This window comes from Macrobrachium nipponense, chromosome 13, assembly GCF_015104395.2.
Source record: "Macrobrachium nipponense isolate FS-2020 chromosome 13, ASM1510439v2, whole genome shotgun sequence".
Taxonomy (NCBI): Eukaryota; Metazoa; Arthropoda; class Malacostraca; order Decapoda; family Palaemonidae; genus Macrobrachium; species Macrobrachium nipponense.
The window spans coordinates 8,631,434-8,648,933 of NC_087206.1; the positions used below are offsets into that span (position 1 = coordinate 8,631,434).

The following is a 17,500-nucleotide window of genomic DNA, read 5'->3' on the forward strand; positions in this document are numbered from 1 at the left end:
TCATTAAATCTATAAGTGTTCCATAATAAATTACCTTTTGAAATCGTAAACTTTTAATAATTACACTGCTGAGATCGTATTGCTAATAATAATTAAATACATAAATATCCCAAGTAAATTATTTGAGATCATATTGTTTTTAATGATTAAATCTATTAGTATTCCATTGCGAATTACACTTCTGAGAAGGTATTGTTATACTAATATTAATTTATCAGTATTCCATACCAAAGTACACTTCTGAGATCGTATTTCTTACAATAATTAAATCTATAAGTATTCCATATTTATTCTTTTCCCATACTGAAAACGCGAATATTTAATTATTACCAAAACCAATACCTGTGCCTGCAACATTGGCAATCGTCCAGTTCACTCCGTTGCTATGTTGTGACTGAACTAAGGCTACAGAGTAACATACGTTTGAGATCGCTGCATATATTAGAACAGATATTATGCAAATGTTCATTTAATTAAAGGTATGTCGATGGGCATGGTAGACTTACCTGTGACGTTCAGTTTTGTATTATTAATGGACTACAGCTCTAAGGTATCCGGTATCTAATTACAAAGACACCTTCGTTATTTATTAATGTACATACATTTGAATGCAAATTTATTAGATAAATTACGGGACGTTTGTTTGCAGTTTTACAGTCACAGAAAGAGAGGTTAAGATTGGGTCATTGATTAAAAAGATTATTCCTCATTCTTTCTGCCGAGTAGAGAGAGAGAGAGAGAGAGAGAGAGAGAGAGAGAGAGAGAGAAGAGAGAGAGAGAGAGAGAGCTCTTATACATATATTTCCAGTTATCGTTCTGTTTTTAGCAATTGATTTTTTATATGAATTTATATCATTCCGGTTCGGTGGTGAACAGAGACTGGTTGTGGTATTTTGAATCCTGACTTGTGATGTAATTGAAAGAAGGCGTCTGATTTTAACGTAGAATCATTCTTAATCTTGCGAATGTGTAATTTATCTGTTGATTAATTCGATTTCCTTTCTTTTCATGGAAGACTTAATCTTTCTTGAGATGTCTTTTGAGTGTGGGTGTGTTGTATCCCATAAAGAATGTTGACCTTGACGTCTGTTTGTAAGACAAATTCATGAAAAGAAGGTTTCCACAAAACAACCAGAAAACTAGACTTCAACGAGACCAGAAATTCTTTCTTTTCTATGTAGAAGTCATAATTTGCCAGAAGACTTTCTATAAATTATTCGTTTTTAGTTTATTTTGCTTGCTTGCAACTCTGGTTCATCAACCAGGATTTAGGTGACCTTGGTTTGGCCCAACAGCGTTGGGCCTTCTCTTCGGGCCAGGATTTTCCTGAGCTTGGTTTGGCCCACCAGCATTGGGCCTTCTCTTCGGGCCAGGATTTTCCTGATCTTGGTTTGGCCCACCAGCATTGGGCCTTCTCTTCGGGCCAGGATTTTACTGATCTTGGTATGGCCAACCAGCATTGGGCCTTCCTTTCCTTCGGCCAGATTTTCCTTGGAGCTTTGAATTTTGGCCCAACCAGGCATTGGGCCCTTCTCTTCGGGCCAGGATTTTCCTTTAGGGCTTGGATTGTTTGGTTTCATTGGGCCATTCTCTTCGGGCAGATTTTACTTTTGGCCTTGGGATGGCCCAACCAGCCAGTTGGGCCTTCTCTTTCGGGCCAGGATTTTCCTGAGCTTTGATTTGGCACAGCATGGCGCGGGCCTTTTCTTCGGGCCAGGATTTTCCTGAGCCTTTTTGGCCCACCAGTATTGGGCCTTCTCTTTCGGGCCAGGATTTTCCTGGAGCTGATTGGACACCAGCGTTGGGACCTTCTCTTGGGCCAGGATTTTCCTAAGCTTGATTTGGCCCAACAGCGTCTGGGGCCTTCTCTCGGCCAGGATTTTCCTGAGCTGGGTTTTGGCCCACAGCATTGGGGCCTTCTCTTCGGGCACAGGATTTTCCTGATCTGGTTTGGCCCACCAGCATTGGGCCTTCTCTTCGGGCCAGGATTTTGCCTGAGCTTGGTTTGGCCCACCAGCATTGGGCCTTCTCTTCGGGCCAGGATTTTCCTGAGCTTGGTTTGGCCCACCAGCATTGGGCCTTCTCTTTTTTTTCCCCAAGGGGGCAGGATTTTCCTTGAGCTTGGTTGGCCCACCAGCATTGGGCCTTCTCTTCAGCCAGGGATTCCTGAGCTTGGTTGGCCCCACCAAGCATTGGGCCTTCTCTTCAGGACAGATTTGCGGAAGCTTGGTTTGGCCACCAGGCATTGGGCTTCTCTTCAGGCCAGGATTTTGCTGAGCTTGGTTTGGCCCCAACAGGCATTGGGCATTCTCTTCGGACAGGATTTTTGCTGAGCCTTGTTGGCCCACCAGCATGGGCCTTCTCTTGGACCAGGATTTTGCTAAGCTTGGTTTGCCCCACCACATGGGGCCTTCTCTTCGGGGCAGGATTTTGCTGAGCTTGGTTTGCCCACCAGCATTGGGCGTTCTCTTCAGGCCAGGGAAAAAGGTGGGGGGGTTGAAAATGGAGGGGAGAAGAAAGGGGGAGGGGAAGTGGGGGGGGGAAATTTTTGGGAAGGAAGAGGGGGGGGGGGTGGATTTTGCTGAGCTTGGTTGGCCTCACTGCATTGGCCTTCTCTTCGGACAAGATTTTGCTGAGCTTTGGTTTTGCCCACCAGCTTGGCCTTCTCTTCGGACCAGGATTTTGCTAACTTGGTTGGCCCACCATAATTGGGCTTCTCATTCGGGCAGGATTTTGCTGACTTGGTTTGGCCCCCCCCAGCCATTGGGCCTTCTTCCTTTTCGGTTTACAAGGATTTTGGCAGGAGCTTGGGTTTGGCCAACCAGCATTGGGCCTTCTTTTCTCGACCAGGATTTGGGCAGAGGCCTTTGTGGGTTTTGGTTTGCCCAACCTTTGCATTTTGGGCCCTTTTCTCTTTCGGACCATGGATTTTGCCAGAGGGCTTGGTTTTGGCCCCACCTTTGGCATTGGGCCTTTCTCTTCGACCAGGATTTTGCAGAGCTTGGTTTGGCCCACCACATTGGGCCTTCTCTTCCGGACCAAAGATTTTGGTTTTTAGAGCTTGGTTTGGCCCACCAGCATTGGGCCTTCTTCCTTTTCGGCCAGGATTTTGGCCAGATTTCCTTGGTTTGGGCCCACCTTTTGCGGTTTGGGACCTTCTCTTTCGATTTTCGGATTTTTGGGGCCAGAGGGCTTGGTTTGGCCCACCTTTGCTTGGCCTTCTCTCGGACAGGATTTTGAACCAGAGGGGCTTGGTTTTTGGCCCCCGGCCTGGCATTGGGCCTTCCTTTTCTTTTTCCGGACCAGGATTTTGCAAGGAGGGCTTTTGGGTTTTGGCCCACCTTGCATTGGGCCTTTTCTTTCTTGGGTTCTCTTTTCGGACCAGGATTTTGCAGAGCTTTGGTTTTGGCCCACCTTGCTTGGGCCTTCTCTTCGGACCAGGATTTTGCAGAGCTTTGGTTTGGCCCACCTGCAATTGGGCCTTCCTTTTTCCTTGGACCAAGGATTTTTGGCCGGGAAGGCTTGCTTTGGCCCCCCAGCAATTGGGCTTTCTTTCCTTTTCGACCAGGAATTTTGCCAGAGCTTGGTTTGGCCCACCAGCATTGGGCCTTCCTTTTTCTTCCGGAACCAGATTTTGGCCCAGGAAGCTTGGGGTTTGGCCCACCAGGCCATTGGGCCTTTTCCTTTTCCTTCGGACCAGATTTTGGCCAGAGCTTGGTTTTGGCCCCCACCTTTGGGCATTGGCCTTTTTCTCTTCCGGAACCAGGATTTTTCTGGAGGCTTTGGTTTTGGCCACCAGGCCATTTGGCGGGTTCTAATTTTTTTAGGGCCCCCAGATTTTCCGGACGTTGGGTTTGGTTGGCCCACCAAGCAATTTGGTTCTTTCTTTTTTGGCCAGGCCAGGGTTTGGCCAGAGCTTGGTTGGCCGCCACGCATTTAATTTTGGGCTTCTTTTCAGGCTTATGAATTTTTTTTTTTTTGGGCAGAGCTTGGTTTGGCCACCCAGCATTGGGCCTTTCCTTTTTCAGGCCAGATTTTGCAGAGCTTTTTTGGTTGGCCTTCACCACATTTGGCCTTCGGGCTTCGGACCAGGATTTTGCGGGGAGGGCTTTAGGTTTTGGGCCCACCCCCAGCATTGTGCCTCTCTTCCGACTTTTAGGATTTGGCCAGCGCTTGGTTTGGCCCACCTGCTTGGGGCCTTCTTCCTTTTTCGACCCAGGATTTTGGACAGAGCTTGGTTTGGGCCCACCTGCATTGGGCCCTTCTCTTCGGACCGCAGGTTTTTGGCCCCTTGAGGCTTGGAATTTTTGGCCCAACCCCAGCATTGGGCCTTTCTCTTAGGGCAAGGATTTTTCCTGAAGGCCTTGGTTTGGCCCAGGCCAGCAATTGGGCTTCTTTTCCAGGCCAGGATTTTTCCATTGAGCTTGGTTTTGCCCACCACATTTTTTGGGACGTTCCTTTTTCAGGCCAGGATTTTGGCTGACTTTGGTTTAATTTTAGGCCCACCCACATTTTGGGCTTTTCTTTATTTTAGGCCAGAATTTTTCTGAGGGCCTTGGTTTGGCCCCCAGCATTTGGACTTTCCTTTTCCAGGGTTTAGGATTTTTCCTGAGGCTTTGGTTTGGCCCCCAGGCAATTGGGCCTTCTTCCTTTCAGCCGGATTTTCCTTGGAGGCTTTGGTTTGGCCCAACCACCATGGGCTTCTATTTTAGGGCCAAGGATTTTTCTGATCTTTAGGTTTTGGCCCACCAAGCAATTGGGCCTTTCCTTTTCAGGCAAGGATTTTTCTGAGGCTTGGTTTTTGGCCCAACCAGGCATTTGTTGGGGCCTTCTCTTCAGGCCAGGATTTTCCCTGAGCTTGGTTTTGGCCCACCAGGGCATTGGCTTTCTTTAATTTTAGGGCCAAGGATTTTTCTGAGCTTGGTTTTGGCCCCACCACAATTGGGCTTTCTTTTCCAGGTTTCCGGATTGGGTTGCTAGCTTGGTTTTGGGCCCCCCAGCAATTTTGGGCCCTTCTTTTCTTTCAGGGGTTCCAGGATTTTTTGGAGTTTGGTTTGGCCCACCAAGGCCTTGGGCCTTTCTCTTCTTTTGGCCAGGATTTGGTTGGTTGCTTTGGGTTTGGCCATTTTCCAAGCATTTGGGCCTTCTCCTTTTCAGGGCAAAGGTTTTTCTGAGCTTAGGTTTGGCCCATTCCAAGCAATTGGTTTAACTTTTCTTTTCTTCGGTTTTACCAGGGATTTTCCTTTGGAGCTTTGGTTTGGGCCCACCAAGCATTTGGGCCTTCTTTCTTTTTCGGGCCAAGGATTTTTTCTGAAGTTTGGTTTGGCCCACCAGGCCAATTTGGGCTTTCTTTCAGGGCCTTGGGATTTTGCTGAGCTTGGTTTGGCCCACCCACATTTGGGACCTTCTCTTCGGAACAAGGATTTTCTTTGCCTTGGGTTTGGGAAAGCCAGGCCCATTGGGCCTTCTTTATTTTCGGGCCAGGTTTTTCCTGAGCTTGGTTTTGGCCCAACCCCCAGCAATTGGTCCTTTCTGGTTCAGGGCCAGGTTTTGCTTTGAGGCTTGGGTTTGGCCCACCAGCATTGGGCCTTCCTTCCTTTTCATTTTGGCCCAGATTTGCCTTTTGAGCTTTTTGGTTGGCCCCCAGGCCATTTGGCTTCCCCCTTCATCTCCTTCGGAACCAGGATTTTGCTTTGGAGCTTGGGGTTTTGGCCTTACCAGCTTGGGCCTTGGGTCCTTTTCTTTCGGGCCAGGTTTTTGGCCTTTTGAGCTTGGTTTTTTGGCCCACCAGCAATTTTGGGCCTTCCTTTTCTTCGCCCAGGATTTTGGCTGAGCTTTGGTTTTGGCCCACCAGCATTGGGTGGGCCTTCTTTCCCTTCGGGACCAGGATTGTTTGGCCAGGGAGGCCTTGGTTTTGGCCCACCTTTACATTGGGCCTTTTTCTTTTCTTTGGACCGGAATTTTGGCCTTTGAGCTTGGTTTTGGCCCACCAGCTTGGGCCCTTCTCTTCGGACCCACGATTTTTTGGGGCTGAGGGCTTGGTTTTTGGCCCACCCAAGCTTGGGTTGGGCCCTTTCTCTTTTTCCCCAGCCAGGGATGGTTTTTCCCTGAGCTTGGTTTTGGCCCACCAGCAATGGGCTTTCTTTTCCTTTTTTCAGGCCAGATTTTGGGCTTTTGGAGGCTTTTGGTTTGGCCTTCCCACCAGCGGAATTGTGGGCTTTCCTTTAATTTTCAGGCCAAGGATTTGGTGCTTTCCCCCAGCATTGGGGCCTTCTTCCTTTCAGGCCAGATTTTGTGGCTTGGTTTGCCACCAGCATTGGGCCTTTTCTCTTTCGAGGGCCAGGATTTTTGCTGACTTGGGTTTTGGCACCACATTGGGCCTTCTCTTCCGGCCAGGATTTTGCCTTGAGCTTGGTTTGGCCCCACCAGCTTGGCCTTCCTTTTTCTCGGGCAGGATTTTGCTGATCTTGGTTTGGCCCACCCAAGAAATTTGAGGGCCTTTTCCTTTTCTTTCGGACCAGGGATTTTGCAGAGCTTTGTTGGCCCACCTTTGCCAATGCCTTCTCTTTGGACCCAGGATTTTGGCTGGGCTTGGGTTTTGCACCTTTGCAATTGGGCTTCCTCTTCCTCTTCGGACCATGGATTTTGCTTGGCTTGGTTTGGGCAGCATTGGCCTTTTTCTCTTTTCACCAGGCCGGATTTTCTTTGGACCTTGGTTTGGGCACCAGCATTTGGTGCGGGGCTTCTTTTCCAGGCAGGATTTTGTTGCTGAGCTTGGTTTTGGGCCCACCAGCCATTTTTGGGCTTCTTTTCAAGGGCAGGAGTTTTTCTCAGCTTTTGGTTTGGCCCACCAGCAATGGGCTTTCTTTTCAGGCCAGGATTGGCTAGGCTTGGTTGGCCCACCAGCATTGGGCCTTCCTTCCTAACTGACCAGATCTTTTGCGGATTTTCTTTGGTTTGGGCCCACCAGCATTTGGCTTCCTTCTCGGACCAGAATTTTTGCAGAGCTTGGTTTGGCCCAACCAGCATTGGCCTTCTCTTCGGAACCGGAGGATGGCAGAGGGCTTGGTTTTGCCCACCCAGCATTTGGGCCTTCCTTTTCTTTTCGTACCAGGTTTTGCAGAGCTTGGGTTTGGCCCACCAGTTTCATTGGGCCTTCCTTCCGGACAGGATGCAGGCTTGGTTTTGGCAGCATTGGGCCTTCTCTTCGAACCAGGATTTTGCAGGAGCTTGGTTTTGCCAACCCCCTGCATTGGGCCTTCTCTTCGGACCAGGGATTTTGCAGAGCTTGGTTTGACCCACCTGATTGGGCCTTCTATTCGGACCAGGAATTTTGAGCCAAGCTTGGTTTGGGCCCCCAGCATTGGGGGCCCCCCCTTCTCTTTCGGACCAGGATTTTGCAAGAGCTTTGGTTTGGCCACCCGCATTGGGCCTTCTCTTCGTACAAGGATTTTGCAGAGCTTGGTTTTGGGGGGCCCCAACCAAGCATTGGGCTTTCCTCTTCGGCCCAGGATTTTTGCAGAGCTTGGTTGGCCCCACCTGCATTGGGCCTTCTCTTCGGACCAGGGATTTTGCAGAGCCATTGGTTTTCGAACCACCTGCATTGGGCTTCTCTCGGGACCCAGGATTTTGCAGAGCTTGGTTTGGGGCCCACCGGCATTGGGCCTTTCTTTCTTGAACAGGTTTTGCAGAGCTTGGTTTGTACCCCCCAGCTTGGGCCCTTCTATTCGGGCCAGGATTTTGCAGAGCTTGGTTTGGCCCACCTGCATTGGGCCTTCTCTTCGGACCAGGATTTTGCAGAGCTTGGTTTGGCCCACCTGCATTGGGCCTTCTCTTCGGACCAGGATTTTGCAGAGCTTGGTTTGGGCCCCAACCCCCCTGCATTGGGCCTTCTCTCGACCAGGATTTTGCAGAGCTTGGTTTGGCCCACCTGCTTGGGCCTTCTATTCGGACCAGGATTTTTGCAGAGCTTGGTTTGGCCCACCTGCATTGGGCCTTCTCCTTCGGACCAGGATTTTGCAGAGGCTTGGTTTGGCCCCCCCGCATTGGGCCTTCTCTTCGGACCAGGATTTTGCAGAGCTTGGTTTGGCCCACCTGCAATGGGCCTTCTCTTCGGACCAGGATTTTGCGAGCTTGGTTTTGGCCCACCTGCAATGGGCCTTCTCTTGGACAGGATTTTGCAGAGCTTGGCTTGGCCCACCAGCATTGGGCCTTCTCTTCGGACCAGGATTTTGCAGAGCTTGGTTTGGCCCACCAGCATTGGGCCTTCTCTTCGGACCAGGATTTTGCAGAGCTTGGTTTGGCCCACAGCATTGGGTCCTTCTCTTCGGACCAGGATTTTGCAGAGCTTGGTTTGGCCCACCTGCATTGGGCCTTCTCTTCGGACCAGGATTTTTCTGAGCTTGGTTTGGCCCACCAGCATTGGGCTTTCTATTAGGGCAAGGATTTTTCTGAGCTTGGTTTGGCCCACCAGCAATGGGCTTTCTTTTCAGGCCAGGATTTTGCAGAGCTTGGTTTGGCCCACCAGTATTGGGCTTTCTTTTCAGGCCTAGGATTTTGCAGAGCTTGGTTTGGCCCACCAGCATTGGGCTTTCTTTTCAGGCCAGGATTTTGCAGAGCTTGGGTTGGCCCACCAGCATTGGGCCTTCGCTTCGGACCAGGATTTTGCAGAGCTTGGTTTGGCCCACCAGCATTGGGCCTTCTCTTCGGACTAGGATTTGGCAGAGCTTGGTTTGGCCCACCTGCATTGGGCCTTCTCTTCGGACCAGGATTTTGCAGAGCTTGGTTTGGCCCACCTGCATTGGGCCTTCTCTTCGGACCAGGATTTTGCTGAGCTTGATTTGGCCCACCAGCATTGGGCTTTCTATTAGGGCAAGGATTTTTCTGAGCTTGGTTTGGCCCACCAGCAATTGGGCTTTCTTTTCAGGCCAGGATTTTTCTGAGCTTGTTTGGCCCACAGCATTGGGCTTTCTTTTCAGGCCAGGATTTTGCTGAGCTTGGTTAGGCCCACCAGCATTGGGCTTTCTATTAGGGCAAGGATTTTTCTGAGCTTGGTTTGGCCCACCAGCAATGGGCTTTCTTTTCAGGCCAGGATTTTTCTGAGCTTGGTTTGGCCCACCAGCATTGGGCCTTCTCTTCAGGCCAGGATTTTCCTGAGCTTGGTTTGGCCCACCAGCATTGGGCTTTCTATTAGGGCAAGGATTTTTCTGAGCTTAGTTTGGCCCACCAGCAATGGCTTTCTTTTCAGGCCAGGATTTTTCTGAGCTTGGTTTTGGCCCACAGCATTGGGGCCTTTCTCTTCCGGCCAGATTTCCTGAGCTTGGGTTTTGGCCCAACCCCCAGCATTGGGCTTTCTATTAGGGCAAGGATTTTTCTGAGCTTGGTTTGGCCCACCAGCAATGGGCTTTCTTTTCAGGTCAGGATTTTGCTGAGCTTGGTTTGGCCCACCAGCATTGGGCCTTCTCTTCAGGCCAGGATTTTTTTGAGTTTGGTTTGGCCCACCAGCATTGGGCCTTCTCTTCTGGCCAAGATTTTTTTGAGCTTGGTTTGGCCCACCAGCATTGGGCCTTCTCTTCAGGCCAAGATTTTTCTGAGCTTAGTTTGGCCCATCAGCATTGGGCCTTCTCTTCGGACCAGGATTTTCCTGAGCTTGGTTTGGCCCACCAGCATTGGGCCTTCTCTTCGGGCCAAGATTTTTCTAAGTTTGGTTGGCCCACCAGCAATGGGCTTTTCTTTTCAGGCCTGGATTTTGGGCTGGAGCTTGGTTTTGGCCCACAGCATTGGCACTTCTCTTCGGACAAGATTTTCCTGAGCTTGTTTTTTGGCCCACCAGCATTGGGCTTCTTTCGGGCCAGATTTTTGTCTGAGCTTGTTTGCCCACTCCTCAATGGGCTTTCTTTCAGCCAAGGATTTTGCTGGCTTGGTTTTTGGCCACCAGCATTGGCCTTCTCTTTCGGCAGGATTTTGCTGAGCTTGTTTTTGGCCCCACCAGCATTGGGGTCCTTTCTCTTCGGACCATGATTTTGCTGAGCTTGTTTGGCCCACCAGCATTTGGCACTCTCTTCGGGCCAGGATTTGCTTTGAGCTTGGTGTGGCCCCACCAGCATTGCCTTTCCTCTTCGGCCGTATTTGCTGAGCTTGGTTTGGCCCCACATCATTGGCCTTCTCTTCGTACCAGGATTTTGCAGAGCTTGGTTTGGCCCACCAGCATTGGGCTTTCTCTTCGGACCAGGATTTTGCAGAGCTTGGTTTGGCCCACCTGCATTGGGCCTTCTCTTCGGACCAGGATTTTGCAGAGCTTGGTTTGGCCCACAAGATTGACCTTCTCTCGTACCAGGATTTTGCAGAGCTTGGTTTGGCCAACCAGCATTGGGCCTTCTCTTCGGACCAAGGATTTTGCAGAGGCTTGGTTTGGCCCACAAGCATTCGGCCTTCTCTTCGTACCAGGATTTGCAGAAGCTTGGTTTGGCCACCAGCATTGGGCCTTCTCTTCGGACCAGGATTTTGCAGAGCTTGGTTTGGCCCACCTGCATTGGGCCTTCTCTTCGGACCAGGATTTTGCAGAGCTTGGTTTGGCCCACCAGCATTGGGCCTTCTCTTCGGACCAGGATTTTGCAGAGCTTGGTTTGGCCCACCTGCATTGGGCCTTCTCTTCGGACCAGGATTTTGCAGAGCTTGGTTTGGCCCACCTGCATTGGCCTTCTCTTGGACCAGGATTTTGCAGAGCTTGGTTTGGCCCACCAGCATTGGGCTTTCTCTTCGGACCAGGATTTTGCAGAGCTTGGTTTGGCCCACCAGCATTGGGCCTTCTCTTCGGACCAGGATTTTGCAGAGCTTGGTTTGGCCCACCAGCATTGGGCCTTCTCTTCGGACCAGGATTTTGCAGAGCTTGGTTTGGCCCACCAGCATTGGGCTTCTCTTCGGACCAGGATTTTTCTGAGCTTGGTTTGGCCCACCAGCATTGGGCTTTCTATTAGGGCAAGGATTTTTCTGAGCTTGGTTTGGCCCACCAGCAATGGGCTTTCTTTTCAGGCCAGGATTTTGCAGAGCTTGGTTTGGCCCACCAGCATTGGGCTTTCCTTTCAGGTTTTGATTGGGTTTCTTTTCCAGGCCAGGATTTTGGCCAAGAGCTTGGTTTGGCCAACCAGCCACTTGGGCTTTCTTTTCCAGCCAGGAATTTGCCAGAGGCTTGGGTTTGGCCCACAGCATTTGGGCCTTTCGGGCTTCGGACCAGGATTTGGGCCAAGAGGCTTGGTTTGGGGCCCAACCGCAATTGGGCCTTCTCTTTCCGGACCAGGATTTTCCATTTAGCTTTGGGGTTTGGGCCCCACCAGCATGGGCCTTCTCTTCGGACCAGGATTTTGGCCTGAGCTTTGGTTTGGCCCACCTTTGGCCATTGGGCCTTCCCTCGGTTCTTTCCCCAGGCCAGGATTTTTGCAGAGGTTGGGTTTGGGCCCAACCAGCATTGGGGCTTCAGGGGGGCCAGATTTTGCGGAGCTTTGGTTTGGCCCACCAGCATTGGGCTCTGCTTCGGACCAGGATTTTGCAGAGCTTGGTTTGGCGGGCCCACCAGCATTGGGGCCGTTTCTCTTCGGACCAGGATTTTGCAGAGCTTTGTTTGGACCCACCCCAGGCATTGGGCCTTCCTCTTTTTTCGGACAGGAGGTTGCTTTTGCGGCTTGGTGGCCCACCTGCATTGTTCCTTTCTCTCCGGACCAGGATTTTTGGCCAGAGCTTTTGGTTGGACCCACCTGCATTTGCCTTCATTCTCGGCAGGATTGTGGGAGAGCTTTGGGTGGCCACCAGCATTGGCGGGCCTTTCTCTTCCGGAACCCAGGATTTGGGCCAGAGCTTGGTTTTGCCCACAGCATTCTGGGGCCTTTTCTCTTGCGGTTTACCAGGATTTGCAGAGCTTTGGTTTGGGTGTCACCACCCAGGCATTGGGCTTCTTTTTCTTTCGGACCAGGGATTTTGCAGAGCTTTGTTTGGGGCCCACCTGCATTGGGGCCTTCTTCTTTTCCGGGACAGGATTTGCCAGAGGGCTTTTGGTTTTGGCCCACTTGCATTGGGGCCTTCTTTCTTTTCGGTTTACAGGATTTTGCAGAGCTTGGTTTGGCCCACCTGTATTAGGGCTTCCTTCCTTCGGACCAGGATTTTTGCAGCAGGCTTTGGTTTGGCCCAACCTGGCATTGGGGCCTATTCTCTTCGGACCCAGGATTTTTGCAGAGCTTGGTTTGGCCCAGCCAGCAATTGGCCTTCTCTTAGGACCATGATGTTTGCAGAGCTTGGTTTCGGCCCACCAGCATTGGGCCCTTCTCTTCGGGCCAGGAATTTTGCAGAGATTGTTTGGATACCAAGCATTGGCCTTCTCTTAGGCGGACCAGGATTTTGCAGAGGGCTTTGGTTTGGACCCAAACCGTGCATTGGGCCGTTTCTCTTTAGGACCAGGAATTTTGCAGAGCTTGTTTACGGCCCACCAGCATTGCCTTTCTTCTTCGGAACCAGGATTTTGCAAAAGAGCTTGGTTTGGCCCACCAGCCATTGGGCCTCCTTCTTTCGGGACCAGGATTTTTTGCAGAGCTTGGGTTTGGCCCACCAGCATTGGCCTTCTCATTCGGACCAGGATTTTGGCAGAGGCTTGGGCACCCCACCTGCATTGGGCCTTCCCTCCTTCGGAACCAGGATTTTTCTGAGCTTGGTTTGGCCCAACCAGCATTGGGTTCTTTCTATTAGGGCAAGGACTTTTTCTTTTTTGAGCTTGGTTTGGCCCACCAGGTCAATTTGGGCTTTTCTTTTCCCAGGCCATGGATTTTGCAGAGCGTGGGTTGTCCCACCAGTATTGGCTTTCTTTTCAGGCCAGGATTTGAGAGCTTGGTTCCCACCGCATTTGGCTTGGGCTATTAGGGCCAAGGATTTTCTGAGCTTGGTGGCCCACCAGCTGGGCTTTCTTTTCAGGCCAGGATTTTGCAGAGATTCGGTTTGGACCACCAGGCATTGGGCTTTCGTTTTCAGGACAAGGTATTTTTGGCAGAGCTTGGGTTAGGCCCACCCAGCATGGGCCTTCGCTTCGGACCAGGATTTTGCAGAGACTTGGTTTGGCCCAACAGCATTTGGGCCTTATCTTCGGACCAGGATTTTGCAGAGCGTTGGTTTAGGCCACCTGGCAATTGGGCCTTCTCTTCGGGACAAGGATTTTGCAGAAGCTTGGTTGGGCACCCACCTGACATTGGGCCTTCTTGCTAGGACCCAAGGATTTTTGCTGAGCTTGGTTGGGGGGCCCACCCCCCAGCATTGGGCTTTCTATTTAGGGCAAGGATTTTTTTCTGAGAGCTTGGTTGGCCCACCAGGAATGGGCTTTCTTTTCATGCCAGGATTTTGCTGAGCTTGGTTTGGCCCACCAGCATTGGGCCTTTCTTTTTTCTACAGTGCAGGATTTTTTCTTTTCCTGAGCTTGGTTTGGCCCACCAGCATTGGCTTTCTACAGGGCCAGGATTTTTCTGAGCTTGGTTTTGGCCCACCAGCAATTGGGCCTTCTCTTCGATTTCAAGGAGATCTTGTTGGTTTGGCCCCCACATTGGGCCTTTCTATTTTGCAGGAGCTTGGTTCTGGAGCCCACCAGCATTGGCCTTCTAACATTCATGGTCCAGGCTTTTCCCTTTGATTTTTTGCCAGAGCTTGGTGTTTGGCCCACCAGCATTGGGCCTTTCTAAATTCAGGGCCAAGGATTTTTCCTGAGCTTGGTTTGGCCACCGGCCATTGGGCTTTCCTATAGGGCAAAGGATTTTGGGGCTGAGCTTGGCCGGCCCACCAGGCAATGCTTTCTTTTCAGCCAGATTTTTGCTTGGGCTTGTTTGGCCACCAGCATTGGGCCTTCTCTTCAGGCCAGGATTTTTTTGAGTTTGGTTTGGCCCACCAGCATTGGGCCTTCTCTTCTGGCCAAGATTTTTTTGGAGTGTTTGGTTTGGCCAACCCTTAGGCCAGCATTGGGCCTTCTCTTCCAGGCCCAGGATTTTTTCGATTTTTCTGAGCTTAGTTTGGCCCATCAGCATTGGGCCTTCTCTTCGGGCCAAGATTTTTCTAAGTTTGGTTTGGCCCACCCCCAGCAATGGCTTTGGCTTTTCAGGCCAGGATTTTGCTGAGCTTGGTTGGCCACCAGCATTGGATTCTCTTCGGGACCAGGATTTTTTCCTGAGCTTGGTTTTGGCCCACCAGCATTGGGCTTCTCTCGGACCAGGATTTTCCTGAGCTTGTTTTGGCCCACCAGCATTTGGGCTTCTATTCGGGCCAGGATTTTTCTGAGCTTGGTTGGGCCCACCAGCAATGGGCTTCTTTTTCAGGCAGGATTTTGCTGAGCTTGGTTTGGCCCACCAGCATTGGGCTTTCTATTCGGGCCAGGATTTTTCTGAGCTTGGTTTGGCCCACCAGCAATGGGCTTTCTTTTCAGGCCAGGATTTTGCTGAGCTTGGTTTGGCCCACCAGCATTGGGCCTTCTCTTCAGGCCAGGATTTTGCTGAGCTTGGTTTGGCCCACCAGCATTGGGCTTTCTATTCGGGCCAGGATTTTGCTGAGCTTGGTTTGGCCCACCAGCAATGGGCTTTTTTTTCAAGCCAGGATTTTGATGAGCTTGGTTTTGTCCCATCATTAGCTTCTCTTCTGGCCCAAGAATTTTTCTGAGCTTGGTTGGTTTGGCCCACCAGCATTGGGCCCTTCTCTTCAGGTCAGGATTTTGCTGAGATTTGGTTTGGCCCACAGCATTGGGGTTTCTATTCGGGCAGGAATTTTCTGAAGCTTGGTTTGGCCCCCGCCCCACCAGGCATTGGGCTTTCTATTAGGCAAGGATTTTTTCTGAGCTTGGTTGCCCACCAGCAATAGGGCTTTTCTCTCTTCAGGCCAGGATTTTGCTGAGCTTGGTTTGGCCCACCAGCATTGGGCCTTCTCTTCAGGCCAGGATTTTGCTGAGCTTGGTTTGGCCCACCAGCAATGGGCTTTCTTTTCAGGCCAGGATTTTCCTGAGCTTTATTTGGCCCACCAGCATTAGGCCTTCTCTTCTGGCCAGAATGTTTCTGAGCTTGGTTTAGGCCACAGCCCAATGGGGCTTTCTTTCCAGGCCAGGAATTTTGGGCTTTGCGCTTGTTTGGCCCAAGCAGCATTGGGCTTTCTATTAGGGCAAGGATTTTGCTGAGCTTGGTTTGGCCCACCAGCATTAGGCTTTCTATTAGGGCAAGGATTTTGCTGAGCTTGGTTTGGCCCACCAGCATTGGGCTTTCTATTAGGGCAAGATTTTTGCTGAGCTTGGTTTGGCCCACCAGGCAATTGGGCTTTCAGTTTTTAGGGCAAGGATTTTGATGAGCTTGGTTTGGGCACACAGAGGTTTTTTGGCCGCTTCTATATAGGGGCCAAGGATTTTGCTGAGGCTTGTTTGGCCACCAGGGCATTTTGGGCTTTTATTAAGGGCAGGCATTTTTGCTGAGCTTGGTTTTTTGGCAACCCCACCAGCGATTAGGGCTTCTATGTTAGGGCAAGAGTTTTGCTGAGCTTGGTTTGGTTTGGGACCACCCCCATGCATTGAGGCTTTCTAGTTAGGGCAAGGATTTTGCCTGAGCGCTTGGGTTTGGCCCACCAGCATTAGGGCTAATTTCTATTAGGGCAAGGATTTTGCTGAGCTTGGTTTGGGTCCCACCCAGCATAGGGCTTTCTCATTAGGGCAAGGATTTTGCTGAGCTTTAATTTGGCCCACCAGCATAGGGCGGTTTTATTTACTATTGGGCAGATTTTCCTGAGCTTGGTTTTGGCCCACCAGCATTAGGCCACTTTTCTTCAGCCAGATTTTCTGAGCTTGGGTTTGCCCACAGCATTAGCCTTTCTCATTGGGCCAAGGGATTTTTCTGAGCTTGGTTTGGCCCCACCAGCAGGGGCCTTAGGCTTTCATTAAGGGCCCGATTTTTGCTGAAGCTTGGTTTTGGCCCACCAGCATTAGGGCCTTTCTATAGGGCCAGGATTTTTCTGAGCTTGGTTTGGCCCACCCCCCAGCAATGGGCCTTTCTATTCAGGTCATTTCTGCGGATTTTGGTGAGATTGGTTTTGGGGCCCACCATTTTGCTTGGGACTTCTCTTCAGGTCAGGATTTTGCTGAGATTGGTTTGGCCCACCAGCATTGGGCTTTCTATTCGGGCCAGGATTTTTCTGAGCTTGGTTTGGCCCACCAGCATTAGGCCTTCTCTTCTGGCCAGGATTTTTCTGAGCTTGGTTTGGCCCACCAGCATTGGGCCTTCTCTTCAGGCCAGGATTTTCCTAAGCTTGGTTTGGCTCACCAGCATTGGGCCTTCTCTCTTGGGCCAGGATTTTGCCGACAGTTGGTTTGGCCCACAGCATTGGGCCTTCTATTCAGTTATTAAGGATATGGCTGAGACTTGGTTTGGCCCCACCAGCATGGACCTTCCTCTTCGGCCAGGATTTTCCTAAGCTGGTTTGGCTCACCAGCATTGGGCTTCTCTTCGGGCCAGGTTTTCCTAAGCTTGGGTTGCTCACCAGATTGGCCTCTCTTCAGACCAGGATTTTGCTGAGCTTGGTTTGGGCCCACCAGCATTTGGACCTTCTCTTCAGGCCAGGATTTTTCTGTTTTGGTTTATTTGGCCGGCACCAGCATTGGGCCTTCTCTTCTGGCCAGGATTTTCCTAAGCTTGGTTTGGCTCACCAGCATTGGGCCTTCTCTTCGGGCCAGGATTTTGCGAGCTTGGTTTGGCCCACCAGCATTGGGCCTTCTATTCAGGCTAGGATATTGCTGAGCTTGGTTTGGCCCACCAGCATTGGACCTTCTCTTCGGCCAGGATTTTCCTAAGCTTGGTTTGGCTCACCAGCATTGGGCCTTCTCTTCAGACCAGGATTTTGCTGAGCTTGGTTTGGCCCACCAGCATTGGACCTTCTCTTCAGGCCAGGATTTTCCTAAGCTTGGTTTGGCTCACCAGCATTGGGCCTTCTCTTCGCCCACAAGCATTGGGCCTTCTCTCCGGGCCAGTATTTTCCTGAACTTGGTTTGGCCCACCAGCATTAGGCCTTCTCTTCGGGCCAGGATTTTTCTGAGCTTGGTTTGGCTCACCAGCATTGGGCCAACTTTTCAGTCCAGGATTTTCCTGAGTTTGGTTTGGACCACCAGCATTGGGCCTTCTTTTCAGGCCAGGATTTTGGTGAGCCTTTTTGGCCCACCAGCACTGTGCATACTATTCGGGCCAGGGTTTTCCTGAGCTTGGTTTGGACCACCAGCATTGGGCCTTCTCTTCAGGCCAGGATTTTCCAGAGCTTGGTTTGCACCACCAGCATTGGGCCTTCTCTTCGGGCCAGAATATTGCTGATTTTGGTTTGGCCCACTATCATTGCGCCTTCTTTTAGGGCCAGGATTTTCCTGAGCTTGGTTTGGCCCAACAGCATCGGGCCTGCTCTTCGAGCCATGATTTTGCTGAGCTTGGTTTGGCCCACAAGCATTGGGCCTTCTCTTCGGGCCAGG

General features: G+C 50.9%; 7 protein-coding genes across 7 annotated transcripts in view; all 7 read right to left on the reverse strand.

Annotated features, from left to right (window-relative positions):
- Nucleotides 1–1,604: 1,604 nt before the first annotated feature.
- LOC135225566 (uncharacterized) lies at nucleotides 1,605–2,764 on the reverse strand. The gene is made up of 2 exons (XM_064264834.1): nucleotides 2,654–2,764; nucleotides 1,605–2,468 (listed from the first exon to the last, which is right to left on the reverse strand). Exons 1-2 carry the CDS (start codon nucleotides 2,762–2,764, stop codon nucleotides 1,605–1,607), a joined length of 975 nt encoding a protein of 324 aa, XP_064120904.1.
- A 2,132-nt stretch (nucleotides 2,765–4,896) lies between these two features.
- LOC135225567 (basic salivary proline-rich protein 2-like) lies at nucleotides 4,897–7,086 on the reverse strand. The gene is made up of 3 exons (XM_064264836.1): nucleotides 6,371–7,086; nucleotides 5,719–6,222; nucleotides 4,897–5,149 (listed from the first exon to the last, which is right to left on the reverse strand). Exons 1-3 carry the CDS (start codon nucleotides 7,084–7,086, stop codon nucleotides 4,897–4,899), a joined length of 1,473 nt encoding a protein of 490 aa, XP_064120906.1.
- A 60-nt stretch (nucleotides 7,087–7,146) lies between these two features.
- LOC135225568 (proline-rich proteoglycan 2-like) lies at nucleotides 7,147–7,884 on the reverse strand. The gene has a single exon (XM_064264837.1). It carries the CDS (start codon nucleotides 7,882–7,884, stop codon nucleotides 7,147–7,149), a length of 738 nt encoding a protein of 245 aa, XP_064120907.1.
- Nucleotides 7,885–7,943: 59 nt separating this feature from the next.
- On the reverse strand, nucleotides 7,944–8,585 carry LOC135225569 (proline-rich proteoglycan 2-like). Its single transcript, XM_064264838.1, has one exon. It carries the CDS (start codon nucleotides 8,583–8,585, stop codon nucleotides 7,944–7,946), a length of 642 nt encoding a protein of 213 aa, XP_064120908.1.
- Nucleotides 8,586–11,306: 2,721 nt separating this feature from the next.
- LOC135225570 (proline-rich protein 2-like) lies at nucleotides 11,307–11,756 on the reverse strand. The gene has a single exon (XM_064264839.1). The coding sequence runs from the start codon at nucleotides 11,754–11,756 to the stop codon at nucleotides 11,307–11,309; it is 450 nt and encodes a 149-aa protein (XP_064120909.1).
- Nucleotides 11,757–14,332: 2,576 nt separating this feature from the next.
- LOC135225571 (proline-rich proteoglycan 2-like) lies at nucleotides 14,333–14,638 on the reverse strand. Its single transcript, XM_064264841.1, has one exon. It carries the CDS (start codon nucleotides 14,636–14,638, stop codon nucleotides 14,333–14,335), a length of 306 nt encoding a protein of 101 aa, XP_064120911.1.
- Nucleotides 14,639–17,167: 2,529 nt separating this feature from the next.
- Nucleotides 17,168–17,500, reverse strand: part of LOC135225572 (proline-rich proteoglycan 2-like) — a 681-nt gene continuing 348 nt past the window's right edge. Inside the window, exon 1 of the mRNA XM_064264842.1 lies at nucleotides 17,168–17,500. This exon is cut by the window's right edge and continues 348 nt beyond it. Coding sequence (XP_064120912.1) covers nucleotides 17,168–17,500 — 333 coding nt within the window.